General features: G+C 36.6%; 1 protein-coding gene across 2 annotated transcripts in view; it reads left to right on the top strand.

Annotated features, from left to right (window-relative positions):
* Positions 1 to 25,678, top strand: part of DNA2 (DNA replication helicase/nuclease 2) — a 52,932-nt gene extending 27,254 nt beyond the window's left edge. For both annotated transcript variants that reach the window (XM_077778674.1, XM_077778675.1), the window contains 13 exons: positions 1,514 to 1,708; positions 3,137 to 3,367; positions 5,384 to 5,500; positions 5,579 to 5,688; positions 6,437 to 6,546; positions 7,411 to 7,635; positions 13,716 to 13,909; positions 14,001 to 14,090; positions 14,175 to 14,379; positions 18,852 to 18,941; positions 19,742 to 19,924; positions 22,854 to 23,000; positions 24,544 to 25,678. In XM_077778674.1, coding sequence (XP_077634800.1) covers positions 1,514 to 1,708; positions 3,137 to 3,367; positions 5,384 to 5,500; positions 5,579 to 5,688; positions 6,437 to 6,546; positions 7,411 to 7,635; positions 13,716 to 13,909; positions 14,001 to 14,090; positions 14,175 to 14,379; positions 18,852 to 18,941; positions 19,742 to 19,924; positions 22,854 to 23,000; positions 24,544 to 24,612 — 1,966 coding nt within the window. In that variant the 3' untranslated portion in view covers positions 24,613 to 25,678. The remainder of the gene's footprint in view (positions 1 to 1,513; positions 1,709 to 3,136; positions 3,368 to 5,383; positions 5,501 to 5,578; positions 5,689 to 6,436; positions 6,547 to 7,410; positions 7,636 to 13,715; positions 13,910 to 14,000; positions 14,091 to 14,174; positions 14,380 to 18,851; positions 18,942 to 19,741; positions 19,925 to 22,853; positions 23,001 to 24,543) is intronic.
* Positions 25,679 to 26,093: the final 415 nt, after the last annotated feature.

Below are 26,093 nucleotides of genomic sequence, written 5' to 3' on the forward strand. Positions count from 1 at the left end.
CAGCCCCCGGGCTCTGGGGGGGCAGGCAGCACAGAGCCCGACGCGGGACTCGAACCCGCGAACCGCGAGATCATGACCTAAGCGAAAGTCGAAAGTCAGACGCTTAACCGACTAAGCCACCCAGGCGCCCCTTGGGGTAGTATTTCTAAAATGAAGGGAATACCCTTGGGGAATAATAGAATGCATTCTAAAGTTTTTCCAAAAATGGTTACTTTAATTTTGCTGCAAATAGTTTCTGGGGAAAGGAATAATTTTAGGACTCAATAGAATTTGCTTAAGGGGCATCTGGCTGGCTCTACTGGTAGCATATGCAAATTGATCTTGGAGTTGTAAGTTTGAACCCCATATAGGGTGTAGAGATTACTTAAAAATGAAAAATCTTTGGAGTTCCTGGGCAGCTAAGTTGGTTGGGCATCTGATTCTTGATTTTGGCTCAGGTCGTGATCTTTTGGTTTGTCAAGTTGAGCCCCACGTCAGGCTCTGTGCTGACAATGGAGCCTGCTTAGGATTCTCTTTCTCCCTTTCTCTCTGCCCCTCCCCTGCTCATGTCTCTCTCTCTCTCAAATAAACATTTAAAAAATAATAATTAAAATTAAAAAAATTAAAAAGAAATTTTTTTAATGTTTATTTTTGAGAGAGAGAGACATAGCACAAGCAGTGGAGGGGCAGAGAGAGAGGGAGACACAGAATCCAAAGCAGGCTCTAGGCTCTGAGCTGTCAGCACAGAGCCGGACTCAGGACTCGAACCCATGAACCATCATGACCTGAGCTGAAGTCAGACACAACCGAGCCACCCAGGCACCCCCACATAAAGGACTTTTTATTTATTTTTATTTTTTTTAATGTTTGTTATTGAGAGGGAGAGACAGAGTGCAAGCAGGGGAGGGGCAGAGGGAAATAGAGATCTGAGGCAGGCTCCAGGCTGATCTTCAAGATCATAACCTGAGCCGAAGTCAGATGGTTAACCCATTCAGCTGCCCATGTCTCCATTAAGGACTTTTAAAAGTATTTTATAAAGTAAATGATCTCTTAAAGACAGAGGAAATCTTATTTTATTCTTTATGTTTTATATGCTTTTCTATAACATTTATTTCTATATAAAAATCCCAAAATTCGTATTAAGCAGAATTGATATTCCATACAATTCTCCATGTTTTTATGTTGACTTTCTAATGGCACAGAGCTGGATGTACAATATTGTGATTTTGAGAACTGCAGTTGTATAAAAAGCCAAGATTTGCTACATGTAGGAATAAAAACTAGAGTATCCCAAAGTTAGGGTGATAGTCTATAAAGGCAAAATAATGCAATACTGGATTTCTTATGCATTTTGTTTTGTAAAAATCCATTTTGCTTAAGACATGTTGAAATGACTTTTAAAGAATATTAGGAGCTGTGGTTATAAGTTACAGTTATCTTCATATACATTTGCTTATTTTAGAAATAACCTCATTTTTATAGTTAGCCAGTACAATGTTTTATATACATCTCTGACTTGGAGCTGTATCTTTAGAGCAGTTGAACAACAGATGGATGACAGTTCAGTCCCGATTGGCATGCTGCCCAAAATAAAAGAAGAAACCCAACATCTAAAGCTTTCACACTTGGAGTATTTCAGCCTTTGGTGTCTAATGTTAACCCTGGAGTCACAATCAAAGGATAATAAAAAGAATCACCAACATATATGGTTAATGCCTGCTTCAGAAATGTGAGTGGTCCATTTAATACAGTAAAACTTTAGTAATTTGGATTAGCTAATGAGATGACATTGGAAAAATGTCAGGATATGTGATAGCATTTCAGAGATGTGCAGTTTCATATATTCATGCCATCTCTAGATGGCCGTGAAGGAATTGTTTCTAAGTAGAGCACGATTGTTATTTTCACTAGGTTAAATATGATTTGAGAAACCTTAATTTTAAAATTATTGGTAAGTCCCTGTTTATCAATGAAAAGAGTATAAAGTTTAATATAAGGTGAATGTTAGCATACTAGTAGAGTACAAATTAATGAAGTTTTACTTAATATTTTATAAAGTTTATATTTTTAGTAAGTTTCGATAAGGATTCAGATTTTCTAAAGTTGGTCACTATTTCATTTTGTGAGATCTATTTTTTTACAAGTTGCTTATAAATAAGTAATTTTGTTATCTTTACATAGTATTTTTCTTTAGTATTTAGTTGCTTTCTAACTTTCTAGAATGAATATTGATTTTAATGTGACTTTAGAAATAATTGAATCATTATTAATAGTAAATTTTAACACAAGGAATCATTACAGTGGATAAGGTCTAAGTAGCTTTTTTTTTTTTTAATTTTTTTGTTAATTTTTTTTATTTATTTCTGAGAGAGAGAGAGACAGCATGAGCAGGGGAGGGTCAGAGAGAGAGGGAGACACAGAATCTGAAACAGGCTCCAGGCTCTGAGGTAGCTGTCAGCACAGAGCCCGATGTGGGGCTCGAACCCACCAACCGTGAGATAATGACCTGACGCAAAGTAGGACGCTCAACTGACTGAGCCACCCAGATGCCCCCTAAGTAGCTTTTGCTAGACTTCATAAGTACAGTGAATGTGTCAAGTACACATGCCAACAGACTTCTGAAGTTGTATAATATTTAATAGTAGTGCCCGAGAGATTGTAAATGCTTAATACTTATCTCTTAGAAATAGTGGAATTATCAAGTTGCTTGCCATTATTTTAATAACAATAATTATAAATCCTCTTGTAAATACTAAAGAAATAGATACTATTTTCTTCACATCAGGTTCAGGAAAAGGTTATTACCATTTGTCTTCTGTCATGTTACATGTATCAGCATAGGAAGTGGGTGTATTGTTCAGAGTTCAGAGTGCTGATATGTGTTGTTCAGAGATCCCGGCCTGTGGGTGCAACAGGGATGTGCCTCCTAGCACTTGTCTAGCTCTGGTTTGGTGAGAGGCTATTTTAAAACTAACAGAACATTTACTTAGTATTTCTAATACTTTAATGTAGATTGTAGAAAATGTAAAAATGATGGGCTCATTATTACCATTATAGCTTCCAGATGAACAAGTAAATTGTGGAAAAATGCAAATACAGTATTTATATATGTGATGTAAATGGAAGATTTTTCTCTCCCTTTCTTTCTGTTTCATAGGGAAGAGAGTGGCAACTGCATTGGAAACCTGATTAGAGCAGAATGTGTAAAGACAGTTTGTGATGGGCAATATTTACATAATTTTCAACGTAAAAATGGTGCCGTGCCTATCACAAATCTAATGGCAGGTGATAGAATTATTTTAAGTGGAGAAGAAAGAACACTGTTTGCTTTGTCTAGGGGATATGTGAAGGAGATAAACAGGACATCGGTAACCTGTTTATTAGACAGGTAATGGAATCCATTGGAGGGGGTGGGTAACACCTTTACTGATATGTAAATTACATACTGTATATAGTCATTTATTTAAAGTATACAATTCGATGGTTTTTAATATATTCTTAGATTTGTGCAGCTATGACTAAAACCACTTTTAGAATATTTTCATCACTCCAGAAAGAACCCGTATACCGTTTGGTATTCACTCCCTCTACACTAGGGAGTCACCAGTTTCTTTTCTGTCTCTATAAATGTGCCTGTTCTGAACATTTTGTATAAATGAGATTATACAGTATGTGGTCTTTTGTCACTGGCATTTTTCACTTAGCATATTGTTATTGAGATTCATCTTCATGGAGTAGCACATGTCAGTACTTCATTCCCCCCCACTTTTTTTTTAAAACTAATCTCTATGTCCAATGTGGGGCTTGAACTCTTCACCCCTAGATCAAGAGTCACATGCTCTACCGACTGAGCCAGCCAGGTGCCCCACTTCATTCCTTTTTCTTTTTTCTTTTTCCACGGGACCCACTTCATTCCTTTTTCTAAGAAATTTAAGTAAAATTCACATAACACAAAAGTGACCACTAGCCATTTAAAAACATAAAACATAAAGTTCAGTGACCCTTAATCCATTCACAGTATTTTGTGTAACTATCATTTCTATGTAGGATTTTCTTTCATTACCCTGACAGGAAACATACTCATTATTAAGCAGTCTATCGCCACCCAGTCCCTGGCAACAACTAGTCTGTTTTCGGTCTCTATAGATTTATCTAGTGTGGATATTTCATATAAATAGAATCAAAATATGTGGGTTTTCTTTTTTTTTTTTTGGCCTAGCTTCTTTTATTTGGCATGATGTTTATGAAGTTCATCTACATTTTGACATTTATCAATACCTTATTTCTATATGTCTGAATAATGTTCTGTTATGTGGATGGGCCACATTTTGCTCATTCATTCACCAGCTGACAGACATTTGACTTATTTCCACTTTTGGGGTGTCATGGCTAGTGTTGTTATAAATATGCACATACAAATTTTTATGTGAATATATTTTTTATTTTCCTTTGTGGGTACCTACCAGTAGAATTGCTGGGCTATGCACTATTTTGAGTTTAACATTTTGAGGAACTCCCAAACTGCCAAACATTTGTTTAGAATATTCTGTTTTATAATGCTTATGTGGACATAATCTGATCTAGTTCTCACAACTACCTGAATGCAGGCGGGCTAGACCCCCTGTGTCAGCTATGAAGCTTACTCTGAGCACTCTTTAGGCACTCACCATTTCATTTTCTCCTTTTATAATGAATGCTGGTTGAATATGCAGGTTGGGAAGAGGATGAGGATAAGGCAGTGGCATAGAAGCAAGTGCTATTAACTGGGATCAGAACCACAGAATGAGGATCAGGTTCAGTGGGATGATTTGTTCAGTTTTGAATATATTCAGTTTCATAGCCTGGGTTTGACCATGTGAAAAGATCTTGCTGCTTGCTGGATATCCAAACGTGAGGTTTGGGTGAGCAAACAGTTGGAAGAGGAATGTGATGTTAGAGCCACATGAGGGTTTGGAACCAAAGGGAAGTTCCAAGAAAGAGCAGTACAGAGGACCATGGAAGGAACCCGAGGGTTTGAGGAGCTGGAGGCAGAGTGGGAGAAGACATCAGGAAAGAGACTTGTGCTCCAGGCTAGAGGAGAGAGGGGCCATGTGTTCAGGATCCTTCTGGGAGTGTTGAGTGCAGGCTAGACTATAAAGCAAGGCCTAGTGAATTGTCAGCAGATGTTGGTTCCTGATGAACCACTTTGACTATAGAGTCTTGTTCCCTACTTTTCTCCCTTTTCCTGCCAGTCTACCCTTCTTATGTTGTATCTCTGATTGGCAAGTATGAATTTTAGGGCCTAATAGCCATTTTAATAGCTATTCTGTCCCATTTACTCTTTTAGCAAATAGTAATGGATTTCTTACACAGACTGACTGTATTAAATGAAAAACATTCATGTACTTGTGTTTTGCTGTTGTAGGAACTTGTCAGTACTCTCAGAATCAACTTTGTTCAGATTGGACCTGGAAGAAAAAAATTGTGATATAGATACCCCATTAGGAAATCTTTCTAAATTGATGGAAAATACTCGTGTCAGGTTTGTAACAATGAATAAATCTAAAATTTACCTCACTTTCCTAAGGAATATTACTAAAAGCATTTTTTCCCTTGTCAGTCAAAAACTTAGAGATTTGATCATTGACTTTCGTGAACCTCAGTTTATATCCTACCTCAGTTCTGTTCTTCCACATGATGCAAAAGATACAGTTGCCTGCATTCTGAAAGGTATGTGATAATCATGTCTGCTTCCATTGTTCTTGGTTGTATTTATAATGTAATGTATGTCATAGTCTGTCATTTTTGTGTTTTATTTAACTTGCAATTATAATTTTTGGACAGCTTCTCTTAGGAAACAGTTTGCATATATACTTTAACATCACTGTCACATTTTCTTATTTTGAAAAGACGTATTGGGGTCACCTAGATGGCTCAGTCAGTTAAGCATCTGCCTTCGGCTCAGGTCATGATCTCATAGTTTCTGAGTTCAAGCCTTGCATCAGGCTGTGCACTGACAGCTCAGAGCCTGGAGCCTGCTTCAGATTCTGTGTCTCCCTCTCTCTCTGCCCCTACTCTGTTCATGCTTTGTCTCTCTCTTTCTCTCTCAAAAGTGAATAAACAGAAAGAAAGAAAGAAAGAAAGAAATAACAGATGTATTGAAGAACAGACTTGAATAGAGGCTGCTTTCTTTTTCTTTTTTTAATGTTTATTTTTTGAGAGAGAGAGAGAGAGAGACAGAGCACGAGCAGGGGAGGGGCAGAGAGAGAGGGAGACACAGAATCTGAAGCAGGCTTCAGGCCCTGCCACAGAGCCCCATGTGGGACTTGAACTCATGAACTGTGAGATCATGACCTGAGCTTTAGTCAGTGGTTAACCAACTTAGCTACCCAGGTGCCCCATGGCTGCTTTAATTTTAGTTAATTTGCTCATTAATATCCAACGTTCTTTTTCCCGTTATTTTAAAATTTAACTGTAGGTCTGAATAAACCTCAAAGACAAGCAATGAAAAAGGTGCTTCTTTCAAAAGACTACACACTCATTGTGGGCCTGCCTGGAACAGGAAAAACAACTACAATATGTACTCTTGTAAGGTTCTTATTCTTTTGCTTAGAAACTAAGTATTTAAGTCAGATTCTCAGTTCAGAGAATGTGATGTTTGCTATCAAAAGGGCTGAATTTTAAATCAAAAGTCTTCATTTCAAATTAACCTTTTAGAATGACAGGAGAAATAGAAAAGCTAAGTCACAAAAAATTGTAATCATGTTGTTTGTTTCTTGCATCTGAGATCTCTTTCTGTTGGTCGCATGTATGTCATTGTATGTTTTCCTTCCCTTTAAAAAATGCCTGGTGGCTCAGTCAACTAAGCATCTGACTTGAGCTCAGGTCATGATCTTGAGGTTTGTGAATTTGAGCCTCACATCCGGCTCTCTGCTTTCAGCACAGAGCTGCTTCTGATCCTCTGTCTCCCTGTCTTTGCCCCTCCCCTGCTTGCATGTGCTTGCACGCAAGTGCACTTTTTTCTCTCAAAAATAATAAATATTAAAAAAAGTAAAGTAAATAAAAATGATAAATTATATAGAAGTGGTTGAAAGAGATTTTTCTGGCATTTCCCTCCATGTCAGTAAATTTTTGTGGTTGTCTTAGAATAATCAAAATGATGGCAACAAATATTTATTCCTTAATAAATCAGTAGTGCCTTTGTGTCAGGCACTATTCAAAGTTTGTATGTATGCAATTTTATTATCACTAATAGCATATCATTAACATATCCTTAATAACAATAATGCCATGTGATTTTCATAAATCATTTTACCTTAATAAAGTTACTTTGGCTCAGCTCTTAAGATATGCTACCTTATTATTATGTTTTCTAATTCTTTTGAAAAATATAAGCATGTTAAAAATTATCTGAAATTAAAAATAATACTGTTTTCTTTTATTCATTATTAGGTAAGAATTCTCTATGCCTGTGGTTTTAGTGTTTTGTTGACCAGCTATACACATTCTGCTGTTGACAATATTCTTTTGAAGTTAGCAAAGTTTAAAATAGGATTTTTGCGTTTGGGTCAGACTCAGAAGGTTCATCTAGACATCCAGAAATTCACAGAGGAGGAAATTTGCAGATCCAAGTCCATTACATCTTTAGCTCTTCTAGAAGAACTCTACAATAGTCATGTAAGTACAGTTATTGCATAATAATGCCAACAATAATTTTGTAGCTAGAGTGATTAGGGTAATGGTATTTGGGTAATTCAGCCACATTGACCAATTTATTAATTTATAATTTAATGTTTGCTTTTGAACTGAGACGAGGTTTCTGGTTTGTTATTCAGTGCTCCCACATTCTAGTTTGAAATATCCTAATAAAGGAAAACTTGTTGCTCTTTACTGAAAACACTTCTGACACTAACTACCTGGAGTTAGTGCAGATTCCACAGATTAGGGCTCAGTCCCTATAAGATTGCACCACCCTGCTTCAGTTCTCAGTTGTAGGTCTGGGCCTTCTGTATTATTTGCATAACCAGCCATAAATTGTGGTTCCCATGACCCCCTTGTTGGGTTCGAGAATTTCCTAGAATGGCTCACAGAATTCAAATAAGTGCTTTACTTACTATATTACTGGATGTATTATGTAGGATACAATTCAGGAACACCCAAATGAGAAATGCATAGGGTAAGGAATGTGGAGAGGGGCATGGAGCTTCTATGCCCTCTGCAGATGAACCACCTTCATATCTCAGCACCAGATGTGTTCATGAAACCAGGAGCTCTCCAGACCCCTTTATTTAGGGTTTTTAATGGAGATTCCATCATGTAGGCATAAATGATTAAATCATTGGTGGTTGGTGATTAGCTTAATCCCCAGCTCCTCTCTTCTTCCCTGAGGTAGAGTGGGGGTGGGACTGAAAATTCTGACCCTTTAATCTCTAGGTTTGTTCCTCTGGCAACCAGCTCCATCCTCATTAGCATAACTCGGGTGTGGTTAAAAGGGATTTATTATGAATAACAAAAGATATTCCTCTTCCCCTTCCTCCATGCCTCAGGAAATTCCAAGGGTTTTTAGGAGCTCTGTGTCTGAAACCCAGAGTAACACCAAACCCATGTTATTTTATTACAATAGCACACCTAGAAAACTACTACTAATCAGGAATTTTTAGCAAGTTCGAATTCAAATCAATGGTACATGAACAGACTTGTGATAGATATTTCTAGACTTCGATATAGAACCTGGTTTTTTCTTATTATTTAATGTTTTGTATATATTTTTCTGGGAAGATTTTTTTCTTAAAAGATTTTATTTTTAATCTCTACACCTAACCTGGGGCTCGAACTGAACCCCATGAACAAGAATCACTTGCTTTACTGACTGAGCCAGCTAGATGTCCCTCTGGGATTAACTGATATTTTTGTCTAAAAAAAATCATTTAAAGTAAATTTAATAGGCTGTTCCTTCAAGTCCTTTGTCAAATGCCTATACTAGTTATTGAAAAATTTTGAAGTGGCTAAGATGTATTTCTGATTGACTTTTTAAAAATTAAACTTAGTATTTGAGATAACTATAGATTTGCATGCAATGGTAAGAAATAATAGAGAGACATCATGTATATCCTTTGCCCAATGGCACGATTTTACAAAACTAGTAAAAAAAACTAGGATATTGACATGGATACTGTCTGGATACAGACTGTCTCCTTCAGAATAGCTCCTTTACCACAAGGATCACTTATGTTTGCACTTTTACAACTACACCCACTCCTTTTTCCCCACCCTCTCCTTAACCTCTAATAACCACTTGTCTGTTCTCCATTTCTACAATTTTGTCATTTCAAGAATGTTATATAAATGGGATCATATAGCTTGTAATGATTTGGGGGTTGGTGTTTTTCACTTAGTCTAATGCCCTGGAGATTCGGATTGTTGAGTGTATCAATTGGCTCATTTTATTGGAGAGTATTGTTCCATTGTATGGATGTACCACAGTTTGTTTAACCATTCACCCACTGAAAACATATGGATAGTTTTTAGCTATTATGAATAAAACTGCTGGAGACATTCATGTACAGGGTTTTGTGTGGATGTATAGATAACTGCCCAGGGGTGCAATTTCTGGGTCATTTGGTAGTTGCATGTTTAGTGGGTTTTGTTTTTGTTTTTAAGTAATCCTTTTGCCCAACATGGGGCTTAAACTCACAACCGGGAGATCAAGAGTCATATGTTCTACTGACAGAGCCAGCCAGGTGCTCCTCTCTCTTTTTTGGTTCTGTTTTCTTTTTCCTGCCTTATGGATTATTTGAACACTTTTTAGGATTCCATTTTGATTTCTCTGTAGTATTTTTGTGTGTATCACTTTGAATAGCTTTTAGTGGATACTCAGTTTGTTGCAGGATTCTCACACAGAGAGTTGTGACACCGAGGCTTTTCTTTCCAGGAAGCAACTTTATTCATGCCGGCACCGCTCAGTTGGGTTCGTACCCAAAAGAACTGAGCGGTCCACATCACATGGCATAGTTTTTTTTATACATTTTCTATTTCTTTGTCTCCCATATATGGTAACACACATAAACATGCAGTCTGATTAAGTTGTTTCAGTTTACAAGAACATGGGGAATGTAGGCAGCTGGACCCATATCTAGGTGACCTTGAAGTCTTCTCTCCTCTCTTCATTTTTTTCTTTCTCCTTAGGGAGGGGTTCCTACCACATGTTGATCTATGCATTACATAATATATACATAACGTATAGTCCATTGATTCTGTCATTTTACTAGTGCTAGTGAAGTTAGAAACCTTACTTCCATTTATGCCCCTTATTTTCTCCTGTTTATGATTGTCTTAAATATTTTTCCTACATGGACTATGTCAGATTGTGTTCTAATTTTTGCTTAAACCATCAAACATAATTTGGAGGAATTGAAAAGCCTGTTTGTTGTATTTATCTGTATTTTTGTTTACTATGTTCTTCTCTCCTGATGTTTCCTCCAAATTTTCTTTCTTTTATCATTTCCTTTCTGTTTAAAGATTTTCCTTTATCCATTCTTTTAGGGTGATGAGTCTATTGGCAACAAATTTTCTTAGTTTTCCTTCCTTGTGAGAGTGTCTTCATTCCTGAAGGATTGTTTTGTCAGTTATAGGATTTTGAGTAAATAATTGTTTTCTTTTAGTACTGGAAAAATATTCTACCACTTTTTTTTAATAAAAATTTTTTAATGTTTTTATTCATTTCTGAGAGAGAGAGAGAGAGAGAAAGACAGCAGGAGCAGGGGAGGGTCAGAAAGAGAGGGAGACATAGAATCTGAAGCAGGCTCCAGGTTCTGAGCTAGCTGTCAGCACCGTGAGATCATGACCTGAGCCGAAGCTGGACGCCCAACCGATTGAGCCACCCAGGTGCCCCTCTACCACTTTTTTTATGGATTCCATGATTTCTTGTGGGGTTTTTTTTTGGGGGGGGTGGTTCTATGATTTCTAATGAGAAATGTGCTGACATTTGAATTAGAATATTTTCCCCTATCTCAAGGTGTTATTTTCTTGGGCTGCTTTCCAGGTTTTTTCTTTTACTTTTTAGTATTTTAATTATGATGTCTATTGTAGTGTTTTTTTTTTTCATATTTATCACGTTTGAAGGTTTCTCAGCTCATTGAATCTATAGATTTAATATAGATTTAATATCTCTTGTCAAACTTGGGACATTTTCAGACATGATTGCTTTTTCAGACATGATTGCTTCTAGTGCTTTTTCAGCGCTTTCCATTTTACTTACTCCCTTTAGGACTGTGAAGACCCAAATGTTCTATATTTTGATAGTTCTACAGATCTGTCAGAGACTGTTCACTTTTTTTTCCTTCAGTCTGTTTTTCTGTTATTTGTCCTGTATAATTTCTATTTTTTTTCTGTTTCTTGGTTCATTGTATCTTTCCCCTGTCCCCTGCTATTGAGCCTATTTGATGATTTAAAAAAATGTTTTTAAGTTTATTTATTTTGAAAGAGTGAAGGGTGTGGGGGGCAGAGAGCCATAGGAAGAGAGACAGAATCCCAAGCAGGCTCCCTATATGGGCCTCGAACTCAGAACCATGAGATCATGACCTGAGTTGAAATCAAAAGTCAGATGCTTAACCAACTGAGCTACCCAGGCACCCCATGATTTTAAAATTTCAGTTATTGTGTTTTTAGTTCTAAAATTTCCATTTGCTTTTGCTTTTATCTTCTATTTCTTTGTTGAGACTTTTTTTTTTGGATTCAAGTATGTTCATAGTTTCTCAGTGAAACATTTTTATCATGGCTGCTTTAAAATCTTTGTCATACACTCTTGATCTCAGTTGGGGTCATGATTTCAAGCCCCACATTGGGTGTAGAGATTACTAAAAAAAATTAAAAGTAAGTTAAAAAAAATTTTTTTGGGGGCACCTGGGTGGCTCAGTCAGTTAAGCGTCAGACTTCAGCTCAGGTCATGATCTCATGGTTTGTAGATTCGAGCCCCATGTTGGGCTCAGTGCTGAGAGCTCAGCATAGAGCCTGCTTCAGATTCTGTGTCTGATTCTCTCTGCCCCTCCCTTGCTCGTACTCTGTCTCTCAATAAACAGTGGGGTGTCTATGTGTCTTAGTTGGTTAAGTGTCCCGACTTCAGCTCGGGTCATGATCTCGCGGTCCATGAGATTGAGCCCCGTGTCGGACTCTGTGCTGACAGCTCAGAGCCTGGACCCTGCTTTGGATTCTGTGTCTCCCTCTCTCTTTGCCTGTCCCCTGCTTGTGCTTGTCTCTCTCACTCTGAAAAATAAACAAACATTTAAAAAATAAAAAAACACATTAAATTTAAAAAAAATCTTTGTTATGCAATTCTAACATCTCTGTTTCATCCTTGGAGTTGGCCTGTCTTTTTTTCATTCAGTTTGAGATGTTCCTAGTTTTCCTAGTTTTAATGAAACCAGAACATTTTTGTATTATGTTATTTAAAACTTCTGTTTAAGCTGAGTTCTCTGACACTACTCTGATAGGGCAAGAGGGTACAATACCTCATTGCTTCCAGGTGGGAGCTGAAATGCAGGTTACCATTCAGCCTCTATTAACACACCAGGTAAGGGCTCCTCATCCTCACTGTTGGATGGGGTGGAAATCTAGGTTCCTTACATGGTCTCCACTAAAATTTTAGGGTGAGCGCTTATTTATTATCAGCTAGAAGGGATGAAAGTCCTGGCTTCTTGCTTGGCTTCTCTGTTACTACCCCAGTAGGATACTGGAGTCCCTTTGCTGGCATCGATGGGGGAGTAAGACCACAGTGTTTTCTGTGGTATTTGGCTGGAATAGAGTGGCTATATACAAGTTTTCTGTACACTAGGCTTTGTCTTTCCTGTTCCTTTGGTTTTTGTTTGAGGTTTTTTTGGTCTGCACCCATTGATGTTCCTGGGTTGCTACCTTCTTCAGCTCCAAAGCTGGGATATGTGAAGCCAAAATAAAACCCAAGGAACAAACTACTGTGCTGCTCCTTGGGTCTCGAGATCTCTAGCTGGTTTACTTTTTCTCCACCTTTCAGAGTCCTTTTGTTTTATATATAATGCTTTAGAGTTTTTAGTTGTGTGCTTTGTGGGAGGAGAGAGGAAGAGTACTCCAGCTTCCCAGAAGTGAACTCCTGGTTGAAATTAAAAAAAAAATTATTGAGGTTGCCTGGGTGGCTCAGTCGATGAAATGGCCAACTTCAGCTCAAGTCATGATCTTGCGGTTCATGGGTTCGAGCCCCACATCAGGCTCTGTGCTACCAGCTCAGAGCCTGGAGCCTACTTCAGATTCTGTGTCTCCCTCTCTCTCTGCTCCTCTCCCACTCCTGTTCTGTCATTCTCTCTCAAGATTAAAATAAACATTAAAAAAAATTTTTTTTAATTATTGAGGTGCCTGCCTGGCTCAGTCAGAAGAGCATGCAGCTTGATCTCAAAGTCGTGAGTTGGAGTCCCAACATTGGGTGTAGAGATTACTTAAGTAAATAAATAAAAACTTTAAAAAAATGAACTTACTGCCTCTTGAATGTTTCAGATTTTCATTGGGAATTATCCCAATTTGAGCACTGTTGTAGTGTCCAGAAAATTTACTTGATTTTTCAATTTGTAGTAAAAAATTAAATTTTTTTTGCATACTATAAATGTTTCAGACTTATTGTGGGATTTCTGTCGTTTGGGGCAAAAATCTTTTTTAGCCTTTAATTTAAAAAATGGGAAAAACACATTATGTTTCTCACATATATTAGATAACTGATCTATTTTCTTTGTTTTTAGCGTATAGTTGCAACAACGTGTATGGGAATAAACCATCCAATATTTTCTCGTAAAACTTTTGATTTTTGTATTGTGGATGAAGCCTCTCAAATTAGCCAACCAGTCTGCCTAGGGCCACTTTTTTTCTCTCAAAGATTTGTGTTGGTAGGGGATCATCATCAGCTCCCTCCCCTCGTGCTAAACAGTGAAGCAAGGTAAGCAGAAGTTGACATTTTAATTTTAAATTAGATTTTTCCTAAGGGACCTTTCAGTACACTGATAAGCCTGAATTTGATTTGTTGACAGAGCTCTTGGCATGACTGAAAGCTTATTCAAGAGGCTGGAGCAGAATAAGAATGCTGTTGTACAATTAACTGTGCAGTACAGAATGAACAGGTATTTGTAAGAGTGTCAACTATGAGTGATTTTTATGTTTGTTTTCATCTACCAGAACTAAAATTATTTTTGTAATTTCCTTAGTAAAATTATGTCCTTAAGTAATAAACTGACATATGAAGGAAAGCTGGAATGTGGATCAGACAAAGTGGCCAATGCAGTGATAAACCTACCTAAGTTTAAAGATGTAAAGCTGGAACTGGAATTTTATGCTGATTATTCTGAAAATCCTTGGATGATTGGAGTATTTGAGCCAAACAATCCTGTTTGTTTTCTTAATACAGACAAGGTAAAAACAACAACAAAAAGCCTAAGTATTTTCTTTGGGTTTTATTTATTTTTTCCTATTGTTTGTTTATTTATTACATTAAAAAGTTATTTTGACATTTGTTTTTGAGAGACAGAGACAGAGAATGAGTAGGGGAAGGGCAGAGAGAGAGGGAGAGACAGAATCTGAAGCAGGCTCAGATGGGGCTTAAGCCCACGAACCGAGATCATGACCTGAGCTGAAGTATAACACTTAACTGACAGAGCCACCCAGGTATTCCAAGTCCTATTATTTAAATTCTTGAGTTTTTAATAGTGAATGATTTAATAGAACTTATCAGTTAAAACTAGTATATTTCTTATACACAAAAGAATCCTTTCTTTCTATTGACTCAGCATCTTTGGAAGGCACTTTATTCTGGGGATTAATGATGTCAAAATTGACTTTCTAAGAAAGCTAGAAAGTTTAAAAAAAAAGAAAAGTGAACTCAAGTGTATAATCACATTTCTTAGAAAAGAAATTGGCATTGATATTATCAAAGGGCTGGGTTTACAAATAGAGACATTATTTTTTATAGCAGTTCTGGGTTCACAGCAAAATTGAGTTTGACAGTACAGCTATTTTCCACATAACACATCTTGCCTCCACATACTCACATAAAGACCTCTTTACAAACATGTCATTTAACAAAAATCTTCACAAGGACTTTAAATGACTTGCTTCTTCTAAAGACTAAGAACAAAGTTTTAACCTTGTGCTTCAACAGTGTGTTTTATATAGTGCTTCCCAGCATTGATTTGGAAGTCTTTATATGATTTAAGATAAGAATAGTTACCAATTATATGTATGCATATTAATATAAGATAATTATGTCTTTTGTTATTAGATCAATGGAGTTGGCTTCGGTAAATATAGGGCCCCTCTTATAGGGAAGCCTGACTGGCCCAGTCTGCAAAGCATGCAAGCCTTGATCTCAGGATTATGAGTTTGAGCCCCACATTGGGCATAGAGTTTACCAAATAAATAAATAAATAAATAAGAAGAAAAATAGGACCCCACCCTGTGTACCATGATGGAATTTTCATTCTCTTGGATATTGCCCTTAACATTTTGGGTTCAAGAATTAATAAATAAGGACAAGTGGGCTCCAGGAAATTTTTTCAGTAAACTGATCTCACAAATGATTACATTTAGAAACCTCAATTCCAATTTATTAGTTATAATTTACAGTTATTTACATCACCAGTGATTCTTTGTTTTTGCTACTCAGTTTTTTTCTTTCTTAGCATCAAAGATTCCAAATAAAATGTATTAAAAATAATCAAGATTGGGGCACCTGGTGACTCATTCGGTTAAGCATCAGACTTCGCCTCAGGTCATGATTTCATGGTTTGTGCGTTTGAGCCCAGCACGGGGCTCTGCGCGGTCAGTGCAGAATTCTCTCTCTCTGCCTCTCCCCCAATGTGTGTGCATGCTTTCTTCTCTCTGTCTCTCTCTCTCTCCTTCTGTCTCTCTCAAAGTAAACTTTAAAAAAAAGAATGCAAAAAAATAAATAAAAAGTAATCAAGATTTGGGTGCCTGGTTGACTTAGTCAGTAGAGCATATGACTCTTGTTTTTCTTTTTTTAAAGGTTTATTTACTTTTGAGAGAGAGAATGCAAGTCCGGGAGGGGCAGAGAGAGAGGGAGACAGAGGATTTGAAGTAGGCTCCATATTGACAGCAGTGAGCCTGATGAGGGGCTTAAACTGAGGAACCATGAGATCATGACATGAGCTGAAGTTGGATGCTCAATTGAATGAACCATCCAGGTGTCCTACTATGTGACTTTTGATCTCAGAGTCCTAAGTTCAAGCCCCACATTGGGCAGTGGGGCTTTAATTAATAATAATAATAATAATAATAATATCATCATCACTATCATCATCATCAAGATTACTTAAGAATTATGTGGGAGCAAAATTAGTCCTTGAAGAGTTTTACTGGGGATAGTAGAACCTGGGGAACTTTATCTCCTTAATTATTTGTATAAAAGGCAACAAGATGGCACAAAAACACTCAGATCAATGGAACAGAATAGAGAACCCAGAAATGGACCCACAAACATATGGCCAACTAATCTTTGACAGAGCAGGAAAGAATATCCAATGGAATAAAGACAGTCTCTTCAGCAAATGGTGCTGGGAAAACTGGACAGCGACATGAGCAGAAAACAAACCTAGACCATTTTCTTACACCAAATGCAAAAATAAACTCAAAATGGATAAAATACCTGAACATAAGACAGGAAGCCATCAAAATCCTAGAGGAAACAGCAGGCAAAAATCTCTCTGACCTCAGCTGCAGCAACAACTTACTCAACACATCTCCGGAGGGAAGGGAAACAAAAGCAAAAATGAACTATTGGGACCTCATCAAAATTAAAAGCTTCTGCACAGTGAAGGAAACAATCAGCAAAACTAAAAGGCAACCAGCGGAATAGAAGAAGATATTTGCAAATGACATATCAGATAAAGGGTTAGTATCCAAAATCTATAAACAACTTATCAAACTCAATCCAAAAAACAATTCAATGAAGAAATGGGCAAAAGACATGAATAAAGACACTTCTTTAAAGAAAACCTCCAGATGGCCAACCGACACATGAAAAAATGCTCAACATCACTCATCATCAGAGAAATACAAATCAAAACCACAATGAGATACTACTTTGCACCTGTCAGAATGGCTAACATTAACAACTCAGGCAACAACTGATGTTGGCAAGGATGCGAAGAAGGAGGATCTCTTTTGCACGGCTGGTGGGAATGCAAACTGGTGCAGCCACTCTGGAAAACAGTATGGAGGTTCCTCAAAAAATTAAAAATAGAATTACTGTATGACCCAGCAATTGCACTACTAGGTATTTATCCAAGGGATACAGGTATGCTGTTTTGAAGGGGTACATGCACCCCAGTGTTTATAACAGTACTATCAACAATACCCAAAGTATGGAAAAAGTCCATATGTCTATTGACAGATGAATGGATAAAGAAGATGTGGTATGTGTATGTACATATATATACATATGTATATACATATATATATGTATATACATGTATATATACATATATATATATGTATATACATACACACACAGACACACACAATGGAGTATTACTCCATTACTCAGCAATGGAATATTACTCAGCAATAAAAAAAGAATGAAATATTACCATTTGCAACAATGTGGATGAAACTAGAGGGTATTATGCTAAGTGNGTATGCTGTTTTGAAGGGGTACATGCACCCCAGTGTTTATAACAGTACTATCAACAATACCCAAAGTATGGAAAAAGTCCATATGTCTATTGACAGATGAATGGATAAAGAAGATGTGGTATGTGTATGTACATATATATACATATGTATATACATATATATATGTGTATATACATGTATATATACATATATATATATGTATATACATACACACACAGACACACACAATGGAGTATTACTCCATTACTCAGCAATGGAATATTACTCAGCAATAAAAAAAGAATGAAATATTACCATTTGCAACAATGTGGATGAAACTAGAGGGTATTATGCTAAGTGAAATTAGAGAAAGACAAATATCCTATGACTTCACTCATGAGGACTTTAAGATACAAAACAGATGAACATAAGGGAAGGGAAGCAAAAATAATATAAAAACAGGGAGGAATACAAAACCTAAGAGACTCTTAAATATAGAGAACAAACCCAGTTGCTGGAGAGGTTTGGGAGGGAGGATGGCCTAAATGGGTAAGGGGCATTAAGGAATCTACTCCTGAAATCAATCACTGTATGCTAGCTAACTTAGATGTAAATTAAAACATAAATAAATAAATTATAAAAATAAAAAATAAGTAAATGTCAACAAGAATATGAAAAGAGAACAGATACTAGAGCCAGATCTAGTTTTGAATCCTACTGCTATGATTTATTGTGAGGTCTTGGGCAAGTTACTTATCTTTTCTGGCCTCTGACGCTTGTAAACTGGGAGATAACAAAGAAAATTATGTGAAGCCCAATGTGTGGTCAGCTTTCACAGAGATTTTAATCTGAGCTGTAGGGTGTTGAAGATGGGCTGCCTCTGGGTGGCCTCTGAAAGTGACTAATGTCATTCATTTTTGTTAATTCTTTTACCTTCAACTTTTATTTTTAAAATTTTTTTAGGGAGAGAGAGAGCGTGCGTGCTAAAGTAAGTGGGAGAGAGGGTGAGAGAGAATCCGAAGAAGGTTCCATGCTCAGTGTGGAGCCTGACACGAGTCTTAATCCCATGACCCTGGCATCATGACCTGAGCTAAAATCAAGAGTTGGTCACTCAACCGACTGACCCACCTGAGCACCCCATCTTTTACCTTCAGTTTTTAAAATGACAATATTTTTCATTTGTTTCCACAACTGATCTTTCAGTCTCTGTGGCTGCCTTTGTACTGACAGTGCTCTTAACTTGTTTTTCTATTTAGGTTCCAGCACCAGAACAAGTTGAAAAGGGTGGTGTGAGCAATATAACTGAAGCCAAACTAATAGTTTCCCTGACGTCAGTGTTTACTAAGGTAATTTAGAATTTAATTTTGAGGGCTAATTAATATTAAAGTGAAATGCAGTATAATGTGAGAATGCAAGGAACATAAGAATTAACATTAATCCTTGTTCATTAAGATGAAGGGACTGCAGCCTGATTGCTTTTGTTCTGTTTTGAGAAAACTTTCTAGGATATAGTTTTTTTATGATGGCATTTTGGGTTTCCATTTACGTTAATTTTTTGTAATGTCAGATAATTCTGATTGTGTCATGTAGGGCTGTTGTCGGTATGATTAGGGATTGGAAACTTCAGTGTAAGCGATAGCAGAGTGTAATGTGTTTTTTGTACTTTTTTTTTATGGCTTCACTGTTCTAGTGGCATGCAAACCATTGTACTGCCATGAATCAATAAAAATCAAGGGAGCCTTGTTTGAGGAAATTATTTTTTTAACGTTTGTTTATTTTTGAGAGAGAGAGACAGCGCAACTAGGGGTGGGGTAGAGAGAGAGAGAGAGGGAGACATAGAATCTGAAGCAGGCTCTAGGCTCTGAGCTGTCAGCACAGAGCCCAACGTGGGGCTCGAACTCATGAACTATGAGATCATACCCTGAGCTGTAGTTGGATACTTAACTGACTGAACCACCCAGGCGGCCCGAGGAAATTATTTAATCTCAGGAAATACAGATGTAGATTTAGGGCAAATTTAGCAATTGTATTTACTCCTTGCAACAAGAGAATCTGTTATAAACATTAATTGGGCACATTATGTAAACATTTAATAAATTTAACAGAAATCAGGATTTTCATTTTCATTGTGTTTTTTTCCGTTTAGGCTGGATGTAAACCCTCTGATATTGGTATCATTGCACCATACAGGCAGCAATTAAAGATCATCAATGATTTATTGTCCCAGTCTAATGTTGGAATGGTGGAAGTTAACACCGTAGACAAATACCAAGGAAGAGACAAAAGTATCATTCTAGTATCTTTTGTTAGAAGTAATAAAGATGGACCTGTGAGTTCATTGTATTTTCTTCTGATTTGTTAGGGACATTTTTTTCTTTTTTTTTTTTTAGGTTGTGGTAAAAATGTAATCTGAAATTTTAAATCATCACCATTTTTCAGTATACGGTTCAGTGGTGTTTTGCAACAAGTCTCAAGAGAACTTTTTGATTTTGCAAAATTGAAACTCTATACTCATGAATAACAACCATCCAATTCCTTGTCCCTCCAGTACCTGGTAACTGCTATTCTGCTTTCTGCCTCTGAATCTGCCATAGTCACCTCATATAAGTGGACTTGTTCAGTATTAGTCCTTTTGTACTTGACTTATTTCATTTGGTGCGTTGTTTTTGAGGATCATCCACTGTGTAGTATGCCAAAAGTTTGTTCCTTTTTAAGGCTGAATAATAATACCTTGCATGGCTATGGCACATTTTGTTTATCTACTCATCCATCAGTGAATATTTGGGTTGCTTCCACCTTTTGGCTCTTGTGTTTGGGGTATGTTAAACATAGAGGCTTTCTATGGTCTCCTTTCTACCAGTTCCTCTTCTACTCAGTTCTTACCCTCACAGATAATCAGAATTGTTGCGTGTTTTTTTTTTTTTTTTAATGTTTACTTATTTATTTTGAGAGAGACTGAGGCTCTGCACACACACGTGTGATGGTAGAGAAAGGCAGAGAGAGAATCCCAAGCAGGCTCCACACTGTGAGCACAGAGCCCAATGTGGGGTTGAACCCACGAACTGTGAGATCATGACCGGAGCCAAAGCTGGATGCTCTACCAACCTTCACCCAGGTGCCCCTGTGTTTTTTTTGTTTTAATTTTAATTGCAGCATAATTAACATACAGTGTTATACACGTTTCACGTTTGTGATATAGTGATTCAACAATTCTGTACATTACTCAGTGCTCATGGTGATCCTGTACTCCTATTTCCCTTTACCTATTTCATATATCTCCCTACCCACCTCCCCTCTGGTAACCACCAGTTTGTTTTTTAAGAGTTTACAGTTGGGGCGCCTGGGTGGCTCAGTCGGTTGAGCGTCTGACTTCAGCTCAGGTCATGATCTCACAGTTCGTGGGTTCGCGTCCCATGTTGGGCTCTGTGCTGACAGCTAGCTCAGAGCCTGGAGTCTGTTTCAGATTCTGTGTCTCCCTCTCTCTCTGACCCTCCCCTGCTCACGCTGTCTCTCTCTCTCTCTCAGAAATAAAGCATTAAAAATTTTTTTTTTAAAAAGGAGTTAACAGTCTGGGTTTTTATTTGTCTTTTTTCTTTGTTCATTTGTTTTGTTTCTTAAATTCCACATTATGAGGGAAATCATATAGTGTTTGTTTTTCTCTTATTTCACTTGGCTTTAGACCCTCTACGTCCATCAATGCTGTTGTAAATGGCAAGATTTATTTCTTTTTTATGACTCACAAGTATTCCATTGTGTATATCTACGAATCCGTTAATCTATCAGTGGATACTTGGGCTGTTTCCATAATTTGGCTATTGTAAATAATTCTGTACTTATCATTAGGGTACATACAAATTATTGTTTTTTTATTCTTCGGCTAAATACCCAGTAAGTAGTGGAATTACTGGATCATATGGTAATTCTGTTTTTAATTTTTTGAGGAACCTCCATACTGTTTTTCACAGTGGCTGCACCAGTTTGCAATCCTACCCATAATGCATAAGGGTTCCTTTTCCTCCATATTCTCGTCAGCACTTATTTATTTATTTATTTATTTATTTATTTATTTTTGTGATTTTGATTTTAGCCTTTCTGACAGATGTGAGGTGATACCTCATTTTGTTCTGATTTGGATTTCCTTAATGATTAATATTCTTTTAATGTATCTTTTGACCATCTGCATGTCTCTGGAGAAATGTCTGCTCATGTTTTCTGCCATTTTTTAGTTGTATTGTTTTTTTGGTGTTGAGTTGTATACAATTTGGTTGTTTTGGGGAGGTAACCTATAATTTTATGCAAATAGAGATGAATCAATATTCATATTTCATTTTTCTTCTTACATGGAAGGTGATGTATATACTCTTATGAACTTTGTTTTGTTCATTTAAAAAATAGCTTACGGATCTTTCCATGTCAATACACAGAAAGAGACTTCATTCTGTTCTTAGAATTGTATGGTTTCCTATTACATGTAAGTGTCATGCTGTGTGTGTATGTGTATATCTATCGAAATATTTATCTTTCTATATAGACACATGTATATGGGTTTTATATGTGTGTGTGTGTGTGTGTGTGTGTGTGTTGTGTGTGTGTTTAATGTTTATTTTTGTGAGAGATAGCATGAGTAGGGAAGGGACAGAGAGAAGGGGCAGAGGATCCAAATCGGGCTCTGTGCTCACAGCAGACAGCCAGATGCCGGGGCTTGAAGTCATGAACCACAAGATCGTGACCTGAACTAAAGTTGGATGTTTAATCGATGGAGCTACCCAATCATTTAAAAATTTTTTTCTTTAATGTTTATTTATTTTTGAGACAGTGCATGAGCAGGGAAGGTGCAGAGAGAGAGGGAGATACAGAATCTGAGGCAGGCCCCAGGCCCTGAGCTGTCAGCATAGAGCCAGACGTGGGGCTCTAACTCAGTCTGAGATCATGACCTGAGCCAAAGTCGGTTGCTTAACTGACTGAGCCACCCAGGCGCCCCTACAAGTTTTTATTGCTGTAACCAATAATGCTATAATGAGTGGCGATAGCTTCAGTTTGTTAAATTATAGCTAGGATATTGAGCCTAAAATAAAATATTTGAAGTTGGTATTATGAGCAAGTTTTTCCAACTGCCTATAGAATTTTAAATGTGTTCATGAATCATTTCTGCGCTTTATGCTTAAGGTAGGAAAATAGTTCACAACAAACTGTGTTCTTTGCCATAACAAACTTAAATATATAAGAAAACTCAAATAAATTGAAATCATTTCTTTCAGCTTGGTGAACTCCTGAGAGATTGGCGACGTCTTAATGTTGCTATTACCAGAGCCAAACATAAACTGATTCTTCTGGGATGTGTATCCGCACTAAACCGCTATCCTCCTTTGGGGAAGTTACTTCATCATCTAAACTCAGAAAAATTAATATCCTTTTTGTTTTGTATATGGTCACTTTGTGCTTTGTGAGTACTTTATGTACTTGTATAATTAAAACTTAGTGTCTTGTGTTTTCTATGGGCATATTTCAAATACCTGATTTTCCAAAGAAAAGAGAGAAAATAATTGTCAGGAAGTTATTTTATTTTACTTTATTATTTTATTTATTTATTTTGAGAGAGAGACAGAGAGAGTGGAGAGGGTGCAGAGACAGAGTATCCCAAGCAGGTTCTGCACTGTCGTGGGGCTCAGACTCATAAACTGTGAGATCATGACCTGAGCCAAAATCATGAGTCAGAGGCTTAACTGGACTGAGCCACCCAGATGCCCCATTTTATTTTACTTTATTGTCATTATTTTTTAAAGCAGACTCCATGCCCAGCATGGACTCCAACATGGGGCTTGGACTCATAATCCTGAGATCAAGACCTGAGCGCAGATGAGGATTTGGACACTTAACTAACAACTACCCAGGTGCTCGATGACAGGAAATAATTTTAAGCAGAAACTGAAATAATGAAGGTGATGGAGAAGAATTATTTTTTTAAAATGTTTTATTTATTTCTGAGAGAAAGAGCGTGAGCAGGGGAGGGTCAGAGAGATAGAGACACAGAATCCGAAGCAGGCTCTAGGCTCTGAGCTAGCTGTCAGCACAGAGCCCAATGCGGGGCTTGAACCCACGAACCGTGAGATCATGACCTGAGGCGAAGTTGGATGCTTAACCGACTGAGCCACCCAGGCGCCCCAGAAAAGGATAATTTGTGAAGTGAGAAAGGGGAAAGGACTTGATCTGCTGCCCTAGGGCAGAGTGCATGTTTCTTAGAACACGTCTAGGAAAAGTGGTTACCCCTTTTGGATCCTCTCACCATAATTTATAATTTTTTTTCTTTAATTTAGAACAAAACATGAATATAAACAAAAGGGTGGCTGGATGGTTCAGTCAGTTAAGCATTTGGACTCTTGATTTTTTGTTTTTGTTTTTTTTGTTTTTATTTTATTATTTTTTATTTTATTTTATTTTGTTTTGCTTTGTTTTGTTTTAAATTTTTTAAATAGTTTATTGTCAAGTTGGTTTCCATATAACACCCAGTGCTTATCCCCACAAATGCCCTCCTCCATGCCCATCACCCCCCTACCTCTCCCCCTCATCTGCCCTCAGTTTGTTCTCAGCATTCAAGATGGACTCTTGATTTTGATTCAGATCATGATCTCACGATTATGAGATCCAATCTGTGAGATTGAGCCCTGAGTCAGTCCCCTTTCTGCCCCTCCGCTGCTTGTGCTCATGCAGAAAATAAATTAAGAGAATTAAAAAATGGAGAATTATTCCTTGTCATGTTATAGATATTATTAACATAAGTCATGTTTTAAAAAATTAGATGTACTACTGCCTAAGTACATTATTATCTATAGGATGCCATAAAAATTTTAACAGTTCTTTAAACCAAACTTTAAAATGTTGAATAATGTCACAAATGTCTTCATGTTAATTCCATTTTGTGGTAAGTATATCTTCCTTAATTTATTTTACATCATGGATCTTCCATCAGAAGAACATGAAAGTCTTTGTCATGTGTTGGGTGATTTTCAAAGAAGATAAAGCACTGTTTTCCTTGCTTTTCTTGTACTGGCATAGTGATCTCCTTTAAATATTACCACTTATTTGTAATTTGGATATGCTGTGAAAGGTGTCTGGTTAGACTGTGAAGATCACTTTTATCCCAACAATATGAAATGATGTAAAATGTCCTCTGTTCAGAGTTCCAGTTTTTAATTACTTTTTTGGTATAATCTTTTAAACATAAAGTTCTATCACTATGCAAAATTTAACACAGTATTGTTTCAGTATACGTGTACCCCAAACTGAAAAGTCTAAGTTTATAGGTACTATAAATATGTTTTTGTGTGACCTAGAAAGAGTTTGATACATTTTTACCAGCTTTATTGATGAATTAACTCTAGGGTGTGAGAAACTAAAAGTCTAAACTTTCAATACTAATTTGGTTTTGTAGGTTTTTATCATATTTTGCTTATTCTTTAAGAGATTAGGTAAAGAAAATTATTTGTTTTTATCACTTAAGCAGAGTCTTATGATGTTGAAGACACAGGTGTGATTCTTTTCTGTGTTTTGAGATCTCTGATCCAAAGACCATTTTGCTGGATTTTTCCCCCGACTGTTGCTTTTTGGTATAAGGTACATTTTTACTTTAAACCTAGGCTTTTAAATTATTAATTATAAATTTATTATTTCCCATTAATTCCTGATTCCCTCCTAATCTCCCACTTGTTATTTTCAGTAGATTTTGATATAAAAGAAAATAATTATTTCTTTTGAGAAGTTTTGTTTGCTGAATTGATGATAAAAGTTATAGCTCTGTTTTCACCTGTTGATCATATGTCCCTTTGTTTTGAGACACTATTCAGTTTTCTTTTTTTTTTGAATAAAGTTATTTTTGTAAAACAGAATTACCTCAAAATGTGTAAAGTATATAGTGACCAATTTTAACTTCAGTATATCCATCTTCTAGGGGGATATCTCTCTCAAAGTTGTAGTTTCTTTTTTTAAATGAACATTATATGTGTTAAAATTGTTGCTTCTACCTCACCTCACATGTTCTTTAAAAATTACTTGAAGCTTTTTATTAATAAATTGTTTTCTACTGTTAGATCTTAATGTGTCAGTTATTGATCCTGATTACTAATTAAATTCAGGGTTGCCCAGCATTTTTTCAGGTAGTAACAAGTGAAATGTTGATAATGCTCTAAATCTGTATATAAATACTATGGTAGTACAACAATGAAAATCATTCTTTTGGCAGGAAGAAAAATCAGAAAAGGCTTTCTGGAGAAAGTATCATCTTAATATCTGGTAAAGACTGGGCAGAATTGCATAAATTATAAACAAATCTAGGTAGAGGGTACAACAGATGAGAAAAGGAAAAGACATGTACAGGCAACAGCAAAAATGGCATAGTTACAAGAAATATACAAGGTAGTATTAGAGACCATGGTTTACAATGGTTCCCAATACTGGCACATGAAGGCAATTTTAATAGGTTACAACCAGCTTTGCTTTTAATA

The sequence above is a fragment of the Crocuta crocuta genome, unplaced genomic scaffold (genome assembly GCF_008692635.1).
Source record: "Crocuta crocuta isolate KB4526 unplaced genomic scaffold, BGI_CrCroc_1.0 scaffold167, whole genome shotgun sequence".
In the NCBI taxonomy this organism is placed as follows: domain Eukaryota; kingdom Metazoa; phylum Chordata; class Mammalia; order Carnivora; family Hyaenidae; genus Crocuta; species Crocuta crocuta.